General features: G+C 37.7%; 1 protein-coding gene across 3 annotated transcripts in view; it reads left to right on the top strand.

Moving 5' to 3' along the window:
* Positions 1-21,785, top strand: part of CSMD3 (CUB and Sushi multiple domains 3) — a 760,009-nt gene that overhangs the window by 327,961 nt on the left and 410,263 nt on the right. For all 3 annotated transcript variants that reach the window (XM_075706425.1, XM_075706424.1, XM_075706423.1), the window contains one exon: positions 7,644-7,765. In XM_075706425.1, the coding sequence (XP_075562540.1) occupies positions 7,644-7,765 (122 nt within the window). The remainder of the gene's footprint in view (positions 1-7,643; positions 7,766-21,785) is intronic.

Raw genomic sequence — 21,785 nt, 5'->3', positions numbered from 1 at the left:
GTATGGAGGGTACACTGCAGCAAGAGTTACTGTTTGGAGGCACTAAATGAATAGGTCTTGCTGCAGTGTTCTTGCATGTCCTATAGACAAAAACAAATGTCCAGAAATCTCAAGAGAAATATGGGAATTAGCGATGGAATTAATTCAGATTTGCTCCTAAAAGAAGCTACCCTAGAAAAATAACAGAGTATTCTACCAAAAAACCCTCCCTTTTCTATCATATTCTACTAATACAAATTATATTTTTCAGTGTTCTTTTTCTATTAAGTACTACCTATCAACAGAGTTTTTAGGGGTAAAGTCCTTGTAATTTTTTCTTATGTTATAAACTTTTAAGATAAACTGGTAGTAAAATCAGGTCTTTCTTTTCCCACTGTGACTAGCCTTTAAAAGAAAATGTTTTTAGTGTGTTAAATGTGCTCTGAACCCAACTACTGTATAGGTTCTGTCAGGGGATTTGCAGTTTATGAATTCTAAAAAAAGTTTTGATATGAGATTTCTACAAAGATGATGTTCTCAGTCATGATAACATTGGAAAATACGTAGTAAAAAAAACTTTCAGTGTTTCTGGGAAATACATGGCTACCAGTGAACTCACAGGCATTTTAGCAGTGAATTTATCTCTAAACTTGCACTTTTGGTATGTGAACACTTTATTGGTCTGTTTATAAGTTGCAGTCTTCTTGATGGTGATTAGTCAGGCAGTGAACCAAGTTTATAATAACTTTGACTAACTGTGTAGTGATCACAGGAAGTGCTGTTATCTCTGCTTCTTACATAAAGCATTGCCTGTAAAGAATTGCTAGTAAAATATTTAATATTTTCAAAATACTAACAGTTAAATTTCTACAATTAGACTTCAGGTGTAATATTTTATTAAAAATTTCCATGCCTTGTTAAATACTATATTAAAAGTGTCTTTGCTCGTGACATCTTTTTTATAAATTCTTTGGAATGGGACAGAAAATCATTGTCATATTAGTTTGGTGGTCTCCAAATTTTTTTGATCTAGCACCCCTATCAGTAAAAAATTTCTGACCACATCTCCCCAGTATACGTTTTTATTAGAACTACTATTGAATTTCTAATATTTTCTTCCTGCACTGCAGTGGGTTATTTTGCACAGCCCCTCGGGTGCATGCACCCCACTTTGGAGACCACTGGTTTAGTTCACATTTTGAAACTTTCCTCCAGAGCCACAAAAATATCTTTTAAGAGAACTGTGTCTATCATGAAATGCATGTTCCGGATCTCTAGAAAGTGTCCTTCATCAAAAGTGATGCTATTCTGAGCTGATCATCAGCCTTGTTTAGCTTGAGAGTCTTGCGCACTTGAGCACTGGGCAGGGGAGGGGGTGTGTGGTGGTGGGTGGTGGTGGTGGGGGAAGACAAATAGCTTTGTTCACTATCCTGAACTGGATCATTAAAAGCAAACCTTCCTCTTTAGTTATCAATTTGAAAGGTGTTTTGGGCAGGCAATGATATATAGATGACTTCTGCTGAAACCTAGTGTGATGCAACTGTCAGCTAAGAGATTTTCTCAGGACCCTGAGGGCACCAACTGCCCTTCCTGGTGCTGCCCAGCTCCACCTAAGCAAATGAAAAAATGAAAGACCTTCTTAATCTGGAAAATTTCAGTGAGATTTTTTTTTACATTATTGGGATTTGTTTAATGTTCCATACACTTTTAATACACTTAGATTTATTTTTTTAAATTCTGCACTGTATTCTTTTTACTATTCTGAAATATGTCATTGCTATACCATGTGAGCAATAGTAATGACAAAATTTACTGTGACACATGCTGTCTGAATAAACTCATGTAGTATCCAGAAATCATTTCTGAAAAGCAGTAGCTGTCAGATGTATGACATGCAAGCAGATTATTTTTTAAAGAACTTTTCTTTTTCTTTGCAACTCAAAATAGATAAGACTAAACTGCTAAAATACCTCCTTTTACTCATGTGAAGTAGGGTATAGCCAAAATATACTCATTACTTTGCTAATAGTGATCTTCTGGTTTTCACAACCTAGTTAAATCTACAAAACGTGAAGTTTTTATAAAAAACTTACTATTATCTGCTAATTATTTTCACAATGAACACATATATACAGGTAGGAGTTATTAGGAACAGGAAGGCTTCTTTGGAAACTTTTAAAGGCTAAATTTTGCAAATGTTAGTGACCAGAAAAGTTCACTAAACCAAGTAGTACATTTAAAAAAAAAAAAAAAGTTTTAAGATCACTTTTCTTTCTTTATTTGAATCTTTAAGGAAAAATGGAAAAAGTTTTGACTACTTGCTAGCTGGTAAGACTTCAGTGTATTATGTGGTATGCTAAATTTGCACTTTTCTGCAATTAATATAGAAATTAATTCTCTACATCTATGCGTATATATACACACATATATTTATGATTTTTTTATATTCTGTATATAAGAACTGTGATGAAAATGCCTTTATATCAATTCAGTGAAAAATATTCTGTTATTAAGTTCATTATTTTATCTTTTTCCAATTGCTTATCTGGTTTTCACTTTTTCTTATTTAGACTATTCTGAGTGAGTGGCCTTGCTAATAGCTTTCTGAAAATCCAATTATATTCTGACTTTATCTTTTAATTTAGAAAATTTTCCATGGAACTCCAACAAGCTGAACTTTCTTGTCTTACACATACAGCTGACCCTTTTGCACGCACACAGAGAGTGATTATATTTTTTTAATAGACTGCATATCTTTAATCAGCTTCCCCATACTGAAGGTGTCCCTTGTTTATCTTTGCTCTCAGGATAATGCATTGCTTATGCTTTCACAGTTTTGGTGATGCTGGTAGATTTTTTTGATGGAGGTTTATGCGTATTTATACAACAAACAAACTCTTAATTTGAGTGTTAGCTGCACTACCGTCAATATTAAGGATTGCAAAAAAAATTTTCTTCAATATTTTCCTTTTATTGACTTTTATATGTGATCATAGTTAATTGTTTTTGCTAAATTTTATTCTCCTTAAGAGTTATATGACATACTTCCATATACATAATTGTCATTCATGATTTCTCAATGTAGGCCTGCATTAACCTTGTAGTTTTCACATTTTCTTCGTCAGTTGAGAAAGCACATGTATGCTTTGGTAGGATAAGTTTCTATGTTTCATAAAGTCTTTTGTAATTACAAGGGAAATAGAGAAGTAGATGCCTCAGGAAGTTAGACATTTTAAGTGTGAGGCAAGGATTTATATTGTACAAAGGAAAAATCTTTATGGACACCAGTGACTTTTTGATTTAAAAAATGATACTTGTTTTTAAATTGATAGATGAGATTTTTGTCTCCTATGGATCTGTAAAGCTCCATTAACTATCATGGTTCTCTATTTATTTTAAATCAATTAAATATATACAAATAGAGGGGTTACATTTCAGCTATTCAAAATATATTATATAGGTCAGAAAAGAAATCATACTCCATAAGGAATATTTCTCCCTTCCTACCTTTGATTATATTAGTTTTCCGATACCCACTAGTTACAACTGCAGAGTTGCTATCCTACACATTTTTGTGCAAGCTTCATAATTACGTGTCTGTATGTATCACCTTTGCTTAGCTAAACTATTTGCCATACTGATCATGTTTTTTTCTTCATACTAATCTCAAATATAAAATTCATGTGAATCTCTGAAGTTAATAGCAAAACTCATAATAATTTATGAAGAGCAGATTGAGTATTGGAATGGCAAAAGTTTTCCACCAATTTACTGATTTCTGTATCCCACCAAGAGCTAATTCCATGCTTAGAGGACAGTGAGGTCTTATAGGCTGTTTTGATCTGTTACATGTAAAATGAAATAATTATCTTCTTTCTGTGTTTACAATGTGTCTGAAATCAGATCTGGTACTGTAAGAAAATTTAAATTTTCTCTTCAAATAAGAGTAGTGACTTAGAAATATAAAAACCTTATTAACTCTAAGTGGTAGATCATACATATTGGTGTGTTGTAATTTGCTTCTAGAGAGGTGTAATAAAACCCCTATTTTATGAAAAATATTAAGGGTCAAATTTTGTCAGTCTCATGTTTGTATTTTACTGAGCTGTTACTACTGTCATTGAGTAAGTAAGTTATTGAGTGGGTTCAATATGCATCTGTGACCATAAGTTAGTATAAATGTAATGTTTGTTTTATTTAATGCTTGGTTTTGAAGATGTGTCTCTATGCTTATGTATTTCCAAATACTGTATAAAATATTCAGAAGTGCAATCAGAACTAATCTTCAAACACATGAATTAGCTGCATAAGAATAGTAATCTAAGTCATGTCTTTAGATCAGTTCCAAAAAAGAAAGCAAATTCTTGCTGAATAATAAGGAACCAAAGCCAGGACAGAAACATCCAAAGACACAAAAGTAAGCTGGGAAGGAACTGATCTGTTTCTTGATTATAATAATGGTTAACTTCCTGATATTCACACTTTTAATATTTCAATTTCTTCAAAACACAGCAGCTCAGATTTTGACTAATGATTTGAGGCTAGCTTGTATTGCCACAGTCTTGAAGTAGTAACCAATGAATTTTTACAGACTAAGGCATCAAATATATCTATATTCAAAGAGGATTTTCATGTCAGAAGAAACTATTCATGGTGAATGAATCTGAATGATCTGAATGCCTGTGGAACTTATGTTCTTCATTGTATTTTGGAAACAGGTAGCAAGTCACCCATGCAGGTGACAACTAGCCAATATCAAGATTGTACGGCAAGGTTCTCAAATCCTTGAAATAAGTAGGGCCAGATTCAAGAAGTCCAGAAAAAGGTTTTATGTGATCTTAACTTACCATTATATACTTTTTTTTTTTACAATTTTGCAACTTTCAGCTTATCTGTAAACTCTTTTCATGTTAAATAGACTCACTCATGTGGAAAGCTGTGTAAATCTATTGTCTGAGGCAGTACTTCCAAAATCCAGTGGAAACAGGTGGTTGGTTTATTTATTTATTTATTTATTTAATTATTTACTTTACTTTACTTTACTTACTCTTTCCAGTGTTGTGAGAATCAGCAGAGAGTCATGGGAGGCAGTGCACACCTAGGTGAACAGTCTTGTGAGCAACTCCTTGAATTCAGAAGGGTTGTCAAAGAATGTCTTAAAAGATACAGGAAGTATTTATGATTTTCAATAAATAAAGCAAAAAGTTCATGCAGACCATTTGTGAAGTCTCTGAGAGATTTTTCTAATAATCAATAAAGGCTAAACAAAAATTTGTCTGAGTTTTACAAGTATATACTACACTGCCTGTAACCTGCAGCACTTTAAAGGTTGCAGCGATCAAGAACAAATCTTCATGTGATTCACAAAAATCAGAGGCAGAGGCAGGGAAGCTGTGATACTTATTGAGATAAAGACAACAGGCAATGGGAAAAAAACAAAAATGGGTATACTGAAGGAGAAAGTACAGTATTGAGGTTCAGAGGCAGATATACATTACTGGGTAAAGAAATCACATAAGAATTTTTCTGATTGCATTTTATTGGCAAACAATTATAGACTTGGACATAAAATAGTAGCATATTAGAATATTATATTGTCATATTATAGTAGAACATTGCTTTCACTACAGTTACTGCTGAACAGAAAGTACTCTGACAGTCACCAAAACCCACAGATGTTTTGTTCATCAGTCCCTTGACAAATACATTGAGATCAACTATATACATCCATTAAAACCCTAAATATGTACATTTTTCTCCCTTTATCTCCAAAGAAATTCAGTATGAATCCATAACATTTCAGTCTTTTATGTCACTGTACCAGAAGCCTTCCTAAACTGTGAATAAGTATAGCTAATAGCTTCATCTTTGCTGTTTCTTATATTTGTATTTTCAAATGAATGAAGATTCATATTTTAATTGCTCCTTTTTTCTCCTTAACCAGACTGTAGAAAACAAAGTGATTGGTTTAATTTGTGATTTTTTTTTTCTTCTGGATTTCAGACTATGGTACTAAAAGAAAATGTCTGTTAGGAATATTTCAAATGAGTGTGAATAATAGAAATTAGGAGTCCAAGTCTTACCCTTTATCAGGATCATTTCACTATAGAATGACATGGCTTTCCTTTGAGACCTCCCTATGACCTTTCCTATGAGCCTCCTATGAGGCTACCCTAAGAAAAGGCAACAAACACAACTCAACTCTACCACAGCATACATGCAAAGGAGATGAGCTTTACGTCCCAAGTCTGCCCCAAAAGATGGGCTCACATGTTCAGATGCAGCAGCAGATTGTGTCTAGAACACTCACTGTTTTCCCCCTCCTGACTTTCTTCCCACACACAGATATGATCCGCAAGAGTCGTAGAGTTTCTTGCTAAAAATATAGACCAAAAGCTGTGCTCAGCATTAGTCTCACTCATGACCTCAATGGCTTCAGTTACTGATCATAGATGAGGAACCTTCCTCTCATCTACCTCCTCTCTCCTTGTTTTCAGGTTTCTGGTGTGGCTTTGAATAGACTCTTCACCAGAGTATTGCTTCTCTGAGGGGTACAAGTGGTGCAGGTTGGGTGGAAATAGTGACATTCTTTCTAGAGGCTAATGGGTGGGAAGGAATGAGTCTTCATCCAGCAGAAGCTGAATCCTTAGGTGTTCAGTATTGATCAAATAAGCACACTTTGTGAAAGTGCAATATAACTGTATGGTAATTTCACATATCTTAGTGTGAATTTTTTTATTCAGTTAAGCATGATGGACTGTCAGAACACAGAGGAAGCAATATTTTTTTAGCTTCTGCAGTTTATTTGTGGTGTCATAATAATCACTGGAGAAATAGGATAAGCTCATGTTTAGCTGAGGTTTCTTGTAGGTTCTACAGCTTCATACAGGAAAAGTTAACCAATAGTGCATTCAGCAAAGATCTGAATATCAAGGCACCAACAATAAAACTTTTATTGACTTCAGCAGACCATGAATTTAGTGCCTTAAAAATGTCGTTCTCAAGCAGAAAGGACACAGTTTATGTCCTTTGTGTTATTTGTGAAATGAGATGCAACCTACAGTAAATAAGGATATCAGTTTGTTTTATTTAAGATATGCCACTGTAAATAACCATACAGACTTTCATTTGTAAATAAATGCCCTTTGTAGTCTTTAAAAATAGATAACACTATTTTGTGTAAGTCTAACTTTTACAAGTTTCCTTTAAAGTTTTCACTGTTCAATGGGTTGGATGGCAGAAAAAAGTGCTGATATGCCATACACCAATGCATATGCGCAAAAACCGCACAGTGATAAAAGTGATCTTTGTGTTCTGCTATATAAACTCTTGTCTTTTGAGACATTGGTGAAAGTAATGATGTAAGTTATTTCTTGAAGTGTTCTTTTAAAAATAAATAGAGCAGTTTCTCTTACTGTAGTTACTCTTTTTACTCCAAATATTTTTTTTTTTTTTTAAAGTTTATAAGCTTGGACACAAAAGAAAGTCTATTTTACTTTGTCAGAATAACTAAACATGAATATTCTATTATCTTGTAGGAGGTGGTTCTGGTTTTGGTCAATGGTATTTTAGTCCTTCACATCTATAAGTTAGAGCTTGTTTTCATGAATCTGCTACATGTATTTTGTACGTGAATTAAAAGGTATAACTTTTTTTTTTTTCAGTCAAGACTTGTGGATCCAGTCTTCAGGGACCTGGAGGCACTTTCACATCACCCAATTTTCCATTCCAGTATGACAGCAATGCTCAATGTGTGTGGGTCATCACAGCTATCAATACTAATAAGGTAAGTTTAAAATTCTAACTTTAAAAAAAACTCCAAAGCATATGTAGACCATGACATTTTTTCACTAATATGATTTACCTCTACAGTCCAGCTTCAGTACTTGGTGCATTGTAGACATTTCTAATATCTGATATTAAATGGGTACAGACATACCCTTTACACCTGAGTTTATTAACCAGGAAGCTGGAGGACTCAGTCAAAACTTGATTAAACTTCAGAAGCCATTTATCTACATTGGTGCATTTCTCTCTCTAATCTTACAAAGTCCTGTGTGGAGATTATGTTCCACTTTGGAGGAAAAAAGGATATTTAATCAAGTGATTAGAATATTCATAATGAAGATGGTTGTGGGGAGAGGGTTGTTTGTTTTATCCTTGTTCCAAGGACTGCTAATCCAATTTATTCAATTTATAGATCATCAAAAGTGTGTCAAGAGTCCTTGAAAGGTGATGTTTTCTCTGTCCCACAGATAGGCACAAAGTTCAAAAGTAATTGTTAAGAGCCATTTCTCTGGTCCAAAGAAGCTTCATATTTTTTATTTCTTTAATCAAAAACTGTTAGTGAGCAAGATGAAATCTATGCACATCTAGAATTTTTGAGAGAAATTTCTGTCAAATGTGGCAGTGGATAGAATTTAATATCGTACCATCTGAGGAAATTAAATGCAGATCTTACACTTTGAACAAGTGCTTTAAATGGCTTGAAAACCACTACTGAGATGTTGTATAGAATGAATTTAGGACCTTGTTGGCCATATTTTCAATAAAATGGTTTGCTTCTTAAATGCAGCAAGGGCACATCTACATAACAAAAAAGCCAAATAAGATTTTATACATTCTAACAATGGTGGAAGCAAAAATTTAAGCTCACAAACTGATATGTACCTACTAGCAAATCACAGGTCACTGCAGGGTTAAGATATTAGTGATTTGAAGAGTGTTAAGGATTACCCTCAGGTGGAGGTATTTGTGTCTTTATGCTGCTGTCCTCCTCCCTCCCTGCCAATTCACAACAGGTCAATAAAGTGTTATTTTCAAAACCTCAGAAGTTTGTTTTGACCAAAAGTATTTTTCACTGAGGCATTCAAAAACATTCCTCAGTATTATTTTCCTTACAAATTTCCAGTTTCTGCTTTTAAGGAGCTTTGAATTTAAAGCTGAATGCAGAAAATGAAGAAGTGAACAAATGCTTTGTCTCTGGTTGTCAGTGTGGTTGCAGAATGTTTGAGGTTGGAATGGACCTTTGGAGATCATCTAGTTGAACTCCTGTGCTCAAGCAGGGCCACCTATAGGCAGTTCCCCAGACGGTCTTTGAATATCTCCAAGGATGGTGACTCCACAACCTCTCTGGGCAACCAGTGCTAGTTCTTAGTCACCCTCACAGTGAAAAACTGTTTCCTGATGTTCAGACAGAATCCCCTGTGCTTCAGTTTGTGCCCATTGCCTCTGGTCCTGTCACTGGGCACCACTGGAAAGAGTTTGATTCCATCTTCTTTACATCCTCCCTTTGGGTGTTTATACACATTCAGATCCTCCTGAGCCTTCTCTTCTCTAGGCTAAGCAAGCCCAGCTCTCAACCTTTCCTCATATGAGAGATGCTCCAGTCCCTTAATCATCTTAGTGTCTGTGCACTGGACTCTTTCCAGTAGCTGCATATCTCTCTTGTACTGAGGAGGTGTAGTTGTTAGGCTTGTTTTCCTTTCTCAGATCAAGTTATTCCATGTGTATAAATTCCAGTTCTAATGAAAACAAAATAAACCCCCTCTTTAGTCAGAGGTCATGCCTGCAATAGTTCAAATAAAAGGTTTTTAAAAAGTTATTTTATATTGGATTTTTTTTTGAAACCATAAATACTACGAAATAGCATATTAGCATAGCACAAAAAATGTTCCAGGCCATGATTGATAAAAATATATAAACATATACCTAGTTTTAATATTTGGGAGTGAACCAGAATTCATAGGTTGAACCTCTGCTGGTTCAGTAAAATATTTCAGTGCATGCATGACTCAGTTTGATTTGATTAGTACTTATGTATTGCATTTACATTGTAAGGTTTTGGTAGCAGGGGGCTGTAGGGGTGACTTCTGTGAGAACTGGTCAGGAGCTGCCCCCATGCTGGACAGAGCCAGTTCTAGCTGGTTCCAAGCTGGACCCAGTCCAGGACACAGCTGAGCAAATCAGGCAAACTGGTGGCACCTCTGTGATCACAGATTTAAGAAAAGGTAAAAAATGATGCGCAACAGCAGCTGAAGGAGGGGAGTGAGAAAATATGAGAGAAAGAACCCCACAGACACCAAGATCAGAGGAGTGGGACGAGGTGCTCCAGGCACTGGAGCAGAGATTCCCGTGCATCCTGTAGAGAAGACCATGGTGAGGCAGATTGTCCCCCTACAGCCCATGGAGGATCCCATGCCGGAGCAGATAGATGTGCCCTGAAGGAAAGCCTGTGGAGAGCCCATGCAGGAGCAGGTTTCTGGCAAGGAACTACAATTCCTCCACAGTGGAAAGGAACCCACACTGGAGCAGGTTTGCTGGCAGGACCTGTGACCCCATCGGGGGCTCATGCTGGAACAGTTAGTCCTGAAGGACCACACCCCATGGAAAGGACCCATGCTGGAGCAGTTCGTGAAGAACTGTGGCCTGTCTGGGGGACTCATAGAATCATTGAATCGTTTAGGTTGGAAAAGACCTTTAAGATCATCCAGTCCAACCATTAACCCACACTACCAAGTCTGCTCTAAGCCAATCAAGGGTAGAATAGACTAAACCATGTCCCCAAGTGCCACATCTATCCGTTTTTTGAACACTTCCAGGGATGGGGACTCCACCACCTCTCTGGGCAGCCTGTTTCAATGCTTGACCACCCTTTCCATAAAGAAATTTTTCCTAATTTCCAACCTAAACCTCCCCTGGTGCAGCTTAAGCCCATTTCCTCTCATCATGTTGGAGAAGGTCTTGAGGTACTATCTTCCATGGGAGGGACACAATGCTGGAGCAGGGAAAGAGCATGAGGAGGAAGGAGTGGCAGACATGAAGTGTTATGGACTGACTGCAACGCCCATTGCCTGTCCCCCTAAGCTGCTTGGGGGAGAGGAGGAGGCATGAGAGTCAGAAACAAGGAAGTGACATTGAGCTGGGAAGAACAAGGCTGGGGGGAAGGTGGTTTTAGTTTTGTTCTTATTTTTCACTTTCCTACTCTATTTTTAATTGACAATAAATTAAATTAATCTTCCCCAGGTCGAGTCTGTTTTGCCCATGATGGTAACTAGTGAGCAATCTCCCTTTTTCATCCTGTTTGCTCCTCCTGCCCTGCTGAGGGGCAGTAGTAGGGTGGCTTGGTGGGCACCTGGCAGCCAGCCATAGTTAAATGACCATAACTTACATATTTCTCTGTCTCCTCATGTCTTTAAATACTGTGAAAGTGTTGAGGATATAGTAAAAGAGCGAAAACAATAGTTAAGAATAGGTCACATTTAAAATTAAGTATGAACTTTTAAATAAGGCCATAATCAAGAACACCTGTTAGTGGATGGTACATCAGAGAGTTATGTTAGTAATAATAATGCAAAGAAGAAATGCTAGATTAAGTAAGATATTTTATTTCAAAACATGAATGTTGGAGGCTGTTCATTCACTTCTGTGATGTACTAGTGAAATTACTAGACTCTGAGAAGTCTTAGATTCATCATGGGCAGATTGTAGTGCAAGGAGTTATCCTGTTTATTACAGATATGTTTATAATAGCTTCAGCATTACCCAGAAAATACTGTTCTTTGCATGTTATTGGTTGGACATAATTATACCTCTTTGATACTGCAATGAAATGCAGGCTCACAGATAATAATGGGGTTTTTAAAATAGTGGGTAGATAAAAGGTTTACAATGTCATCTGAAGCAACATTCAGATATGTTTATAGGTTTCAGTATAAATAGAAAAGGTGTCTAGCACTGATTAGAAGAACCTGAAGTTGTTAAGGGTAAAAGAAAATGAGATCATTTTATAAGTTAGATCAACTTCTTTTACCATATATTGAGGAATCTCCATGTATAAAGTTTTTGCTTACATAATCAGTGGTTTAATGTGCTCAGTTTTGATTCGTTCTAACATTGCCTTATTGTTCTGAACACAATAGTGCTTGCCTTGCATGACTGCCAAAAGGCATGACTTTGAGGTCTGCCTTGAAGTCAAAAATGTCATTGATGTATAATGAAGATCAGCCATTAAGAGTTATTTATAATGACTACAACAAATAATGTCATGGTGTTCATTATAACATGATAATATTTACAGTATTTTATACCACAGCCATGAGAACCATGAGGACTTATTGATCCTGGTATTTCAGGACTTATTGATCTGGTATTTCACAGCTGCTTGTGTTGCATCATTTGCAACAAAGTAGCTCAGAAATTGAGAATCTTCTAAAGGAGAAAGCGCTAGATGAAAAACCCTGTAAGGAATGTTAACTCTGGTGTAAATGGACATTCGTCCCATGTCTACATGCCTATTCCAGGATGGAATCTGGCTAATCTTCCCTGGCTGGTTTCAGAAATGTTTGATACCAGTAAAATACAGATGAAAGAAATATTGTCCCAGGCAATCATCTGCCTCCTTAGCTTTGTACTGCATTACAGTTGGTCTCTTGCCTCATACAGTTAACCAGACATGCTATTCATCCCCAGGCCTTGTTGACAGTGGAGTAGAACCATGACTCAATACCTCAAATATGTCCAGAGAAGACAGTGAGTTTACTATTGAAAAGTAGAGAAATTAAATAAAAATCAGTTGTGAAAGGAAGGTCATGTGGATGGGAGTCAATAATAAAAGTCATTGATGAATGTGCCCCAACACATCTGATATCAGTGAGAGCCACATATTTTTATTGTTCTTGTGCAATTTTTTTGCATGCTGATTCTTATCAGGATCCTGTTCTGTGGAGTTGATCTGTTCAAGAGAACATAATTAAGATTATTTTTTTGAAAGAAATCTATGATATACCAAAGCTCTGAATAGTGATCCAGTGGAAAAAGAAATATAGGCAATTTGTACATAACTTTGTAACAGTGAAATATCTATGGTTGCCTGTATGGTATTATACCCAGATAAAAATGCTTGTATTGTTTTGTAAAACAAAAGTCTCCTGAACTTTTTCAACTGCTGAAAAACGTACTCTTACATTCTGCTTAAATTTTAAATATTTCAGGACAGTTGAACAACTATCATACAGGAAAATTACAATCGATTCATAAAAAGGTAACTTTGTGAGAATGTTTTACCCAAATATTAAAAAAAAAACCCTGAATACTGAAGTAATACTGACATTTATTTATTGTGGTTGCAGAAAATCAAAGAGCAAACCATGAGTTAACCTAACCTAAACAGTATGTTGCTGGCTTATGTTCAACTTGCTGTCCATGTGAAGCCCCACTGCCTTTTCTGCAAAGCCCCCTTTCCAGCCAGTTGGCTCTGTGTGCATACTGGTGCATGGGGTTGTTCCTCCCCAGAAGCAGAAACTTCCATTTCCTTTTGTAGAACTTTATGAGGTTTCTGTCAAGCCATTTCTCCAGCCTGCCAAGGTCCCTCTGAATGGCAACACAAACCTCTGGTGTATCAGCCACTCCTCACTGTTTTGTATCATCTTAAAACTTGCTGAGGATGCACTCAATACCATCATCAAGGTCATTAATAAGAATGTGGAACATGATTGGACCCAGTATTGACCCCTGGGGTACATCAAGAGTGATGGGCCTCCAGCTGGGTTTCTTACCTCACTGTACATTCATCTACCCACACTTCATCAGTTTGTCTATATGTATGTTATGGAAGACAGTGTTGAAAACCTTACTGAAGTTCAGGATCATCATCCACTGCTCTCCACTCATCCACCAAGCCATTCATCTCATTGTAGAAGGCTATCAAGTTGATCAGGCATGATTGCCCTTTTATAAATCCATGCTTGCTACTTTCAAGCATCCTTCTGTCCTTAGTATGTTTGGAAATGGTATCCAGGAGGATTTGCTCCATCACCTTCCGCACAAATCAAGGTGAGGCTGACTGACCTGTAGTTCCCCAGATACACTTTCTTGCCCTTCTTCAGGATAGGAGTGAAGTTTTCATTCTCCCAGTCCTCAGGAATCACTTCCTGATCACCATGACCTTTCAAAGATGATTGAGAGTGGCTTCACAACGACATTGGCCAGCTCCCTCAACACCCATGTGTACAACCCTTCAGGCCCCATGGACTTGTGTAAATCCAATTTATTTAAATGTTCCCTATCCTGATCCTCCTCCAGCAAGAATAAGTCTTCCTTGCTCCAGACTTTCCATCTGATCTCAGGGGCCTGGGATTCCTGAAGGCAAGTCTTATCAGTGAGGACAGAATTGAAGAAGGTATTCAGTACACTGGTCTTTTCCATGTCCTTTGTCACCATGCAACCTGCCCCATTCAGTGGACAGCCCGTTTTCTGTCATCTACATTTTGCTGCTGACATACCTATAGAAACCCTTCTTGTTCCATTCATGTCCCCTGCCAGACTTAACCCCAGGTGGGCTTTGGCTTTCATAGAAATATCCCTGCATGCTCAAAGGAGTGTCTCTGTACTCCTGGGTGTCCTGACCCTGATTCCATCTCTCTTACACTTCCATTTTCTGTTTGAGTTTAGCCAGGAGCTCCTTGTTCATTCATGCAGGCTTACTAGTACCTTTGTTTGTTTTTCTGTTCTTTGGGATGAACCATTACTGAGCTTGGAGGTAGTGATCCCTGAATATCAACCAGGCCTCTGGACCATTCTTCTCTCCAGAACCATCTGCATGGCATTCTTCAGAACAGAACCCTGAACAAAGTCTGTTCTCCTATCAGGGATGTGTTCCTGCCTTTTGCCTTGCCTCCCTCCTTTCAGGATCCTGAACTCCACCAACCCATGGTCACTGCAGCCCAGGCTGCCCCAGCCGTTCCATTCCCGACCATCTCTTCCTTGTTTGTAAGCATGAGGTCAAGCAGAGCATGTCCCTTTGTCAGCTCTCAATCACCTGTGTTAGGAAGTTGTCACCAATACACTCCCTAAACCTCCTTGATGGCTTGTGCCCTGCTTTGTTACTCTCCTAGGAGATATCAGGGTGATTGAAATTCCCTATGAGGATCAGTCAGTACCTGCACATGAGGCTTCTCCAAAAGTATATGATGGAGGAAATTAATGGAGAGTTTTCCCGCTTCTAGACTGTCTTAACATGATTTCTACCCATTTTTTTATATACATCAAGCAACTGGTTTTTGCCACTGTTTTATCCACGGCTACTCTGGAACCAGCTAAAGCTTTGTTGATCAAAAATAGCAAAACCATAGTTCCAGGTATCTGCCTGAAAGAACATTCAAGAAAATCATGCTTCTCTGTGTATGCTAAAGGTGGAACAGAATTTAAAGTTCTTTGCTTTGGCCTGAACTGTGATTCTCATATTATTGGGTCCTTGGGTCCATAGGAAACATTCTTGTGCATAACTGCACAGAAGTGAGAATAAGGATTATAGAATCATAGAATCATGGAATCATAGAATTGGTTAGGTTGGGAAAGACCTTTAAGATCATCCAGTCCAACCATTAACCTAACATTACCAAGCCCACCACTAAACCAGTTAAGGGTAGAGTAGCAATTTCATGTTTCCTGGCTTGGTGGATGGATTATTTCTAATGAAAGTAAAAACTAGGAATCTTTAAGATTGGAAAGGATCTCTAAGATCATCAGTCCAGCCATCAACCCAACACTACCATGTCCACTAAACTATGTCCCAAAGTGCCATGTCTACCCTTTTTTTTGAACACTTCCAGGGATTTTTTTGAACACTCCCACCTCTCTGGGCAGCCTCTTCCAATGCTTGACCACTTTTTCCATGAAGAAATTTTTCCTACTATCCAATCTAAACCTCCCCTGATGCAACTTGAGCCCATTTCCTCTTATCCTATTGTCACGAATGCAGGTTTCTGAATCCTGCTGATTATGTCGATTCACTATGAATGAGTGACTTTACACAGTTTGATTTAGTAACAGTTAGAATTTACTTGTAGCAAATCACAGAATTTGATTATAGTATTTTTAATAGTACTCAATCATCAATGATTAATAAAGTGAGTAGACAAAATTGATCAAAACAGTGACTTAGTTACAGATTCGAAGATGGCAAGGTTCACTCTATTACTACATAGAAGCACATAAAAGAGAATTAAATCACAACAAGTTAAAATGATTCATAAAAGCATTGCGTATATATGGAATAAAAGCCGGGGGGCGGGGGGGTGCTCCCGTTGAGTCACGAGGTTTAGACTAGACCCCCTTGCTTTCTAAACTCCTTCTCAGAGAGGAGCCTAGGTGCAGCTAGGTCTAGTCCTAGTCTCAGTCTTGGTCAACGGTTTAGAAGAGTAGTGCTATAAGAATAGTACAGCAATATAAAACTCCTTTTAAAATTAAATCATACATCTACAAAACTACTTAAATTGATTCATGGATACACACTTACAACTATAAATGCATATATGAAAATAGTATACCTGTTAAAAATTCCCCTCAAGTTTAGTGAAATACTCACGTCTAATGCCTTGGCATTTCTCAACGAGTGAGAGCAGAGTCTCGAGGAGTGAAGAATATCAGCAGCCCAGGCTCCGTTGTCGATCTCCAGCAATGGAGTTCTGGTAGCAGCAGACTTTCAGAATCTGCTAAGTGTTGCTGACTCCGAGAGACATTTCGATCAGAGGGAGATGCTGGTGTGGCCTGCGGCTTTCCAGGAGAGCTCAAAGGGCCTCACTTAGGACTGCCGTTTATAGGATTGTGAGATGATTGACTTTAATCACCAGTAAATTTCCATCCAAGCCACAATTCGGGTCAGCTTGTTGTTGGAATTCCAGCAGCGATGATACCACCCTGTTTCAAGGCTGTCTGGGGTAGCTGTTTGTTCTCGTTCCCCACGTTAGCCATAATATGAATGTTGATAAGAACAGAGCCGCTCTCTGCTCCAGCCATGTAGGAGTTTCTGGTACAATTAAGGGGCGCTTAACTGACCAACTCGCTACACAAAATCTGCGGCCTGGAATTCCTGAGATTGTAAAGCAGCCGAAGTGAAGGGGAAAAACAGAACAGGGTAGACTAGACTAAACCATGTCCCCAAGTGCCACATCTACCCGTTTTTTAAACGCCTCCAGGGATGGTGACTCCACCACCTCTCTGGGCAACCTGTTCCAATGCTTGACCACCCTTTCCATAAAGAATTTTTTCCTAATTTCCAATCTAAACCTCCCCTGGTGCAGCTTGAGCCCATTTCCTCTCGTCCTATCGCTAACTACAAAGATTTTTCAGTATATTCAAAATGTAAACATAAAATTATAAGATCCCATTACCTAATGTCAGAATAAATTACCTGTAATTCATCGCATTGTCCAAAACCTAACTGATGAGTTTGTACAACATCCCACGAGATATTTAAGTATCATTTCCCTTACTAGATGTGAGAGATATAATGAAGTGGAGTTCAAACGGAGAAATCTTTAACATCTTTATCAACAATCTGGATGAGGGGATTGAGTGCACCCTCAGTAAGTTTGCAGATGACACCAAACTGGGTGGGAGTGTCGATTTGCTGGAGGGTAGGATGGCCCTGCAGAGGGACCTGGACAGGCTGGATCCATGGACTGAGGCCAATTGTACGAGGTTCAACAAGGCCAAGTGCCGGGTCCTGCACTTTGGTCACAACAACTCCATGCAATACTACAGGCTTGGGGAAGAGTGGCTGGAAAGCTGCCTGGCCGAAAAGGATCTGGGGGTGTTGGTCGACAGCCAGCTGAACATGATCCAGCAGTGTGCCCAGGAGGCCAAGAAGGACAACAGCATCCTGGCTTGTATCAGGAATAGTGTGGCCAGCAGGAGCAGGGAAGGGATTGTCCCCCTGTACTCGGCACTGGTGAGGCCGCACCTGGAATACTACGTCCAGTTTTGGGCCCCTCACTACAAGAAAGACATTGAGGTGCTGGAGCGTGTCCAGAGAAGGGCAACAAAGCTGGTGAAGGGTCTGGAGCACAGGCCTTATGAGGAGCGGCTGAGGGAACTGGCATTGCTTAGCTTGGAGAAGAGGAGGCTGAGGGGAGGAGACCTTATTGCTCTCTACAACTACCTGAAGGGAGGTTGTAGTGAGGTGGGTGTTGGTCTCTTCTCCCAAGTAGCTAGCGATCTAACAAGAGGAAATGGTCTCAAGCTGCGCCAGGGGAGGTTTAGATTGGATATTAGGAAAAATTTCTTCATGGAAAAAGTGGTCAAGCATTGGAAAAGGCTGCGCAAAGAGGTGGTTGAGTCACCATCCCTGGAAGTGTTCAAAAAAAAGGGTAGACATGGCACTTTGGGACATGGTTTAGTGGACATGGTGGTGTTGGGTTGATGGCTGGACTGATGATCTTAGAGGTCCTTTCCAATCTTAAAGATTCCTAGTTTTTACTTTCATTAGAAATAATCCATCCACCAAGCCAGGAAACATGAAATTAATTATTGCTCTACCCTTAACTGGTTTAGTGGTGGGCTTGGTAATGTTAGGTTAATGGTTGGACTGGATGATCTTAAAGGTCTTTTCCAACCTAAATGATTCTATGATTCTGTGATCTTACCAGAATGAACACTGGGTGGATTGATTTAGCATCTTTTGCTAAAGCTGGCAACCATCGCAATTTGATGTTCTAAAACATTCAATTTCATTTCTTGAACTTAAAGAATTATCATAATTAAAGCATTTTTGTAGTGTTAGAAACACTGCAAGATTTTCTGTATTGTATTTTCTGAATGACAAAGCCTCATTTTGTATGTTTTATTGCTTCCATAACTCAAATATCTACTGCTGCTTGTAGTGAAACAAATTCTGCAGCTGTTCCTTGACCTTTTTCAAAAAGTCTTTATTGTTAGTTTTGAAACACAGAATGAATGATATACATGAGAAAATTCCAGACAGTGAGGGAAAGAAAGCTGGTATCTGTTATTAATATACATATCATAGAAAAAAAACAACAAATAAAATGAAAGACATATGTAGATTTGTAGATTATAAACCTGCAAATTACCAGTTTGACAGGTGGAGTGAAATCACATGGCAATTCTTCATTATAGGCATTCTTAAATTATGGTACTTCAAATGGTCTAGATATTTTGCCAGTGTGGGAATGGTGAATTTAATTCTTTCATTCTTAGCTAATACCTAAACCCCCACAAATTTTCTGTATTGTATACAATAATATTAGTTTGCTGTATCCCTCTGCCTTAGCTTAACAAGATAAATTGGCCTCATTGCTAATGAAGACTGTTTCCAGTACTGTACTAAGGCACAATTATTTTTTTGTATCTTCACCTGCTTCCTTTTCATTTTTTACAAGGTAAAGTTTGAAAGTTGCACAATTTCCACAGCTTAACATAACATAAAGGGCTGTTGTTTGTTAGACAATGAATGCCCTCATTTATTAGCTTTTTTCGCTGTATATAGTATTCACAGAGCTAAACCAGACCTGTTAGGCAGTAATTGTGAGATCATTGTTATCATAGCGTCAGCATGCTAAAACCAGTTTAGGCCAAGAGAAAGCCAAATAATGCTGAGATGTTCATTGCCAGGTCAGTACAAATCCTGTGGGTTTTTTAATAGTAATGGCAAAAATGCTATTTGCTGGGCTGCATTAAAACCCAGTTCATGTTTTTTGCTTAAATAGCATGTGGGATAAGAAAATTGTGACTCTTGATTTTTCCCTTCAAAAGGATGGGCTACGAAATGATCAGTTTAAATTTAACAACAGGCTAAAATATCAGTGAAAACTGAATTAAGGCTGAAGTTAACCAGAGTTCAAGTCTTATGAATTATACTTGCTGGTTTTTTTCTAATCCACAGTGACAGAAACACTGTGGAAAACATCAGTGCTAGAATGACAGCCTTTCTGACAGATCTCAGCCATATTCACACCACATATCATTCACCACCATGCATTAAGAAGGAGAAAAATAAGCAAAAGGATTCCTTTAAAAAAAGACCAAGCTGTTTTCCAAAACTATAAGGAGAAATTAAATATATAAGCTCATTGTTAAATTTAGATGGATCAGAAAACTAGGTCCCAGTTCTGTTAATTTTACATGGCAGGAATTTTACATGATCACATGTGGTTGTTTTTTTTTTTTTTTGTCACCATAATATTCTGAATTCTTCATTCAGTGTATTTCAAGCATAAGAGTATTCTTACTACCTGCATAAATATATTCTTTAGAATGTGATCTTTAGAATATATGTTTCAAATGTGTTCTTTGGAATATAGGTTGCAAAAGTTTGCCAGTGTTCACATTATTATCTTTTTATCTATTGCTTTTTGAAATAATTTTGAAATCAATAATGTTTTATGTCTTGAGAGTTGGGAGATAGTTGGGTTTTGGTTTTAGTTTTAGGTATGGGTTTTTTAATTATTATTTTTGCTAGGTTTTTTTGCAGATGTCAAATATCTGTTAGGAAATCTATAATCTGAATTTTGTTGTAATGGCAGAGCCTACTGAATATTTATGACACCTGTTTCTAACTGCTCATGTCCTTTATTTCTTGAAAAACTGTTAAAATAGTTCAAAATATCTGGGAAACTCCTCACATGATATTTTCTGCAAGTCTGAAGAAGTTTACTGAGGGAATAACTTGCAACTGTTACTGAATTTATATTAAATATGGCTTTCATTTAATCACTCTATATTAAGATTTTTTATATATATATATTCTTATATTCCATTCTTCCCTTCCTCCTTCCTTATGTCACGACATTGCTGTTTTCCTCCTGCAAAAATTTCATCTTTTCATTTCTGAGTTTTTGTGCTTTTTAGGCCAAGCCAAAAATAAGCAAAACAAGTTCAGCAAAAACCTGAGTGTTTACATTTACCACAGCTGTGTTATTTCATTAACCATGTCAAAACTGTCAGTGGAACATTTCCTAAGTTTCCTGTCAAGCCTAAACCCAGTTACCTTCCATATTTATTCACATTGACAATATAAATCTCAAGCAGGCTGAGTGTTTTAGCATGAACTCAAGCACTCATTTAATGAAGTCTGTTTTGGTCAGGCCTATTGGAACAAACTACACTGCAGCTCCTTTTACAAACAAATGTCTCAAACTTGGCTTTTCCTAAGCCTAGTGTGAAGATGTGTTGCAGGTGTTACAGTCCGTGAAATGATTAGAAAACATGAGCATACTTAAGATCAGTCTTAACTATGTATTTTAACCATAATCCTGTTTTTCATCCATGCAGGTTAAAAAAGCTGGTACTGTATTTATCAATAGGAGAGAATGTACTTTTATTCTGTAGATGAAACTAGAAAGTGTAAAAATATTTCAGTTCTGTTCAGAACACAATTTCAATTTCTTTGTAGTGTTAGCTACGCTATTCTCCATATTATTCATGAACATTTTGATGCAGTTAAAAAAAAAAATCTGAGTGACATATATACTGCAGTTTAAAAAAAATCTTTAGAAATATACGTGGAGGGAGGGGAGATTGCCTCTGCAAAGTAAGAGCATAGGAGGGAATCCAGCTGTTTGTAAGACAGGAAGTTATCAGGTTCAGCAGTGGGGGAATAGAATCAATTGTTGAATGAGAGAATTTGGAGTCAGGGTGTACGTGCATGTGCTTTGGGTTAAGTGTTGGAGAAAAATAGTAACATAAAAGAGGTGGGGAAAAAAAGTAATGCAATTGCAGATGACTTGTCCTCCCATCCTGCAATTTTATTATAACTCCACTTTCATTATAAAAGGAGGACAGGTTAATTATTGTAGATTTTATCTCACTGAACAACGTGGGTCATTCCCACAGGCTGCAGTTCTTCATGAACTGCTCCAGCGTGGGTCCTTTCCACGGTATGCAGTCCTTCAGGAGCGGACTGCTCCAGTGTGGGTCCCCCCAGTGTCACAGGTCCTGCCAGAAGCCTGCTCCAGTGTGGGCTCTTCATGAGGTCACAGTTTCCTTCAGGGCATATCTACCTGCTC

Source organism: Pelecanus crispus, chromosome 2 (assembly GCF_030463565.1).
Source record: "Pelecanus crispus isolate bPelCri1 chromosome 2, bPelCri1.pri, whole genome shotgun sequence".
Taxonomy (NCBI): Eukaryota; Metazoa; Chordata; class Aves; order Pelecaniformes; family Pelecanidae; genus Pelecanus; species Pelecanus crispus.
The sequence above is the reverse complement of the archived record's forward strand: the minus strand, read 5'-3'. Positions and strand labels throughout refer to the sequence as shown.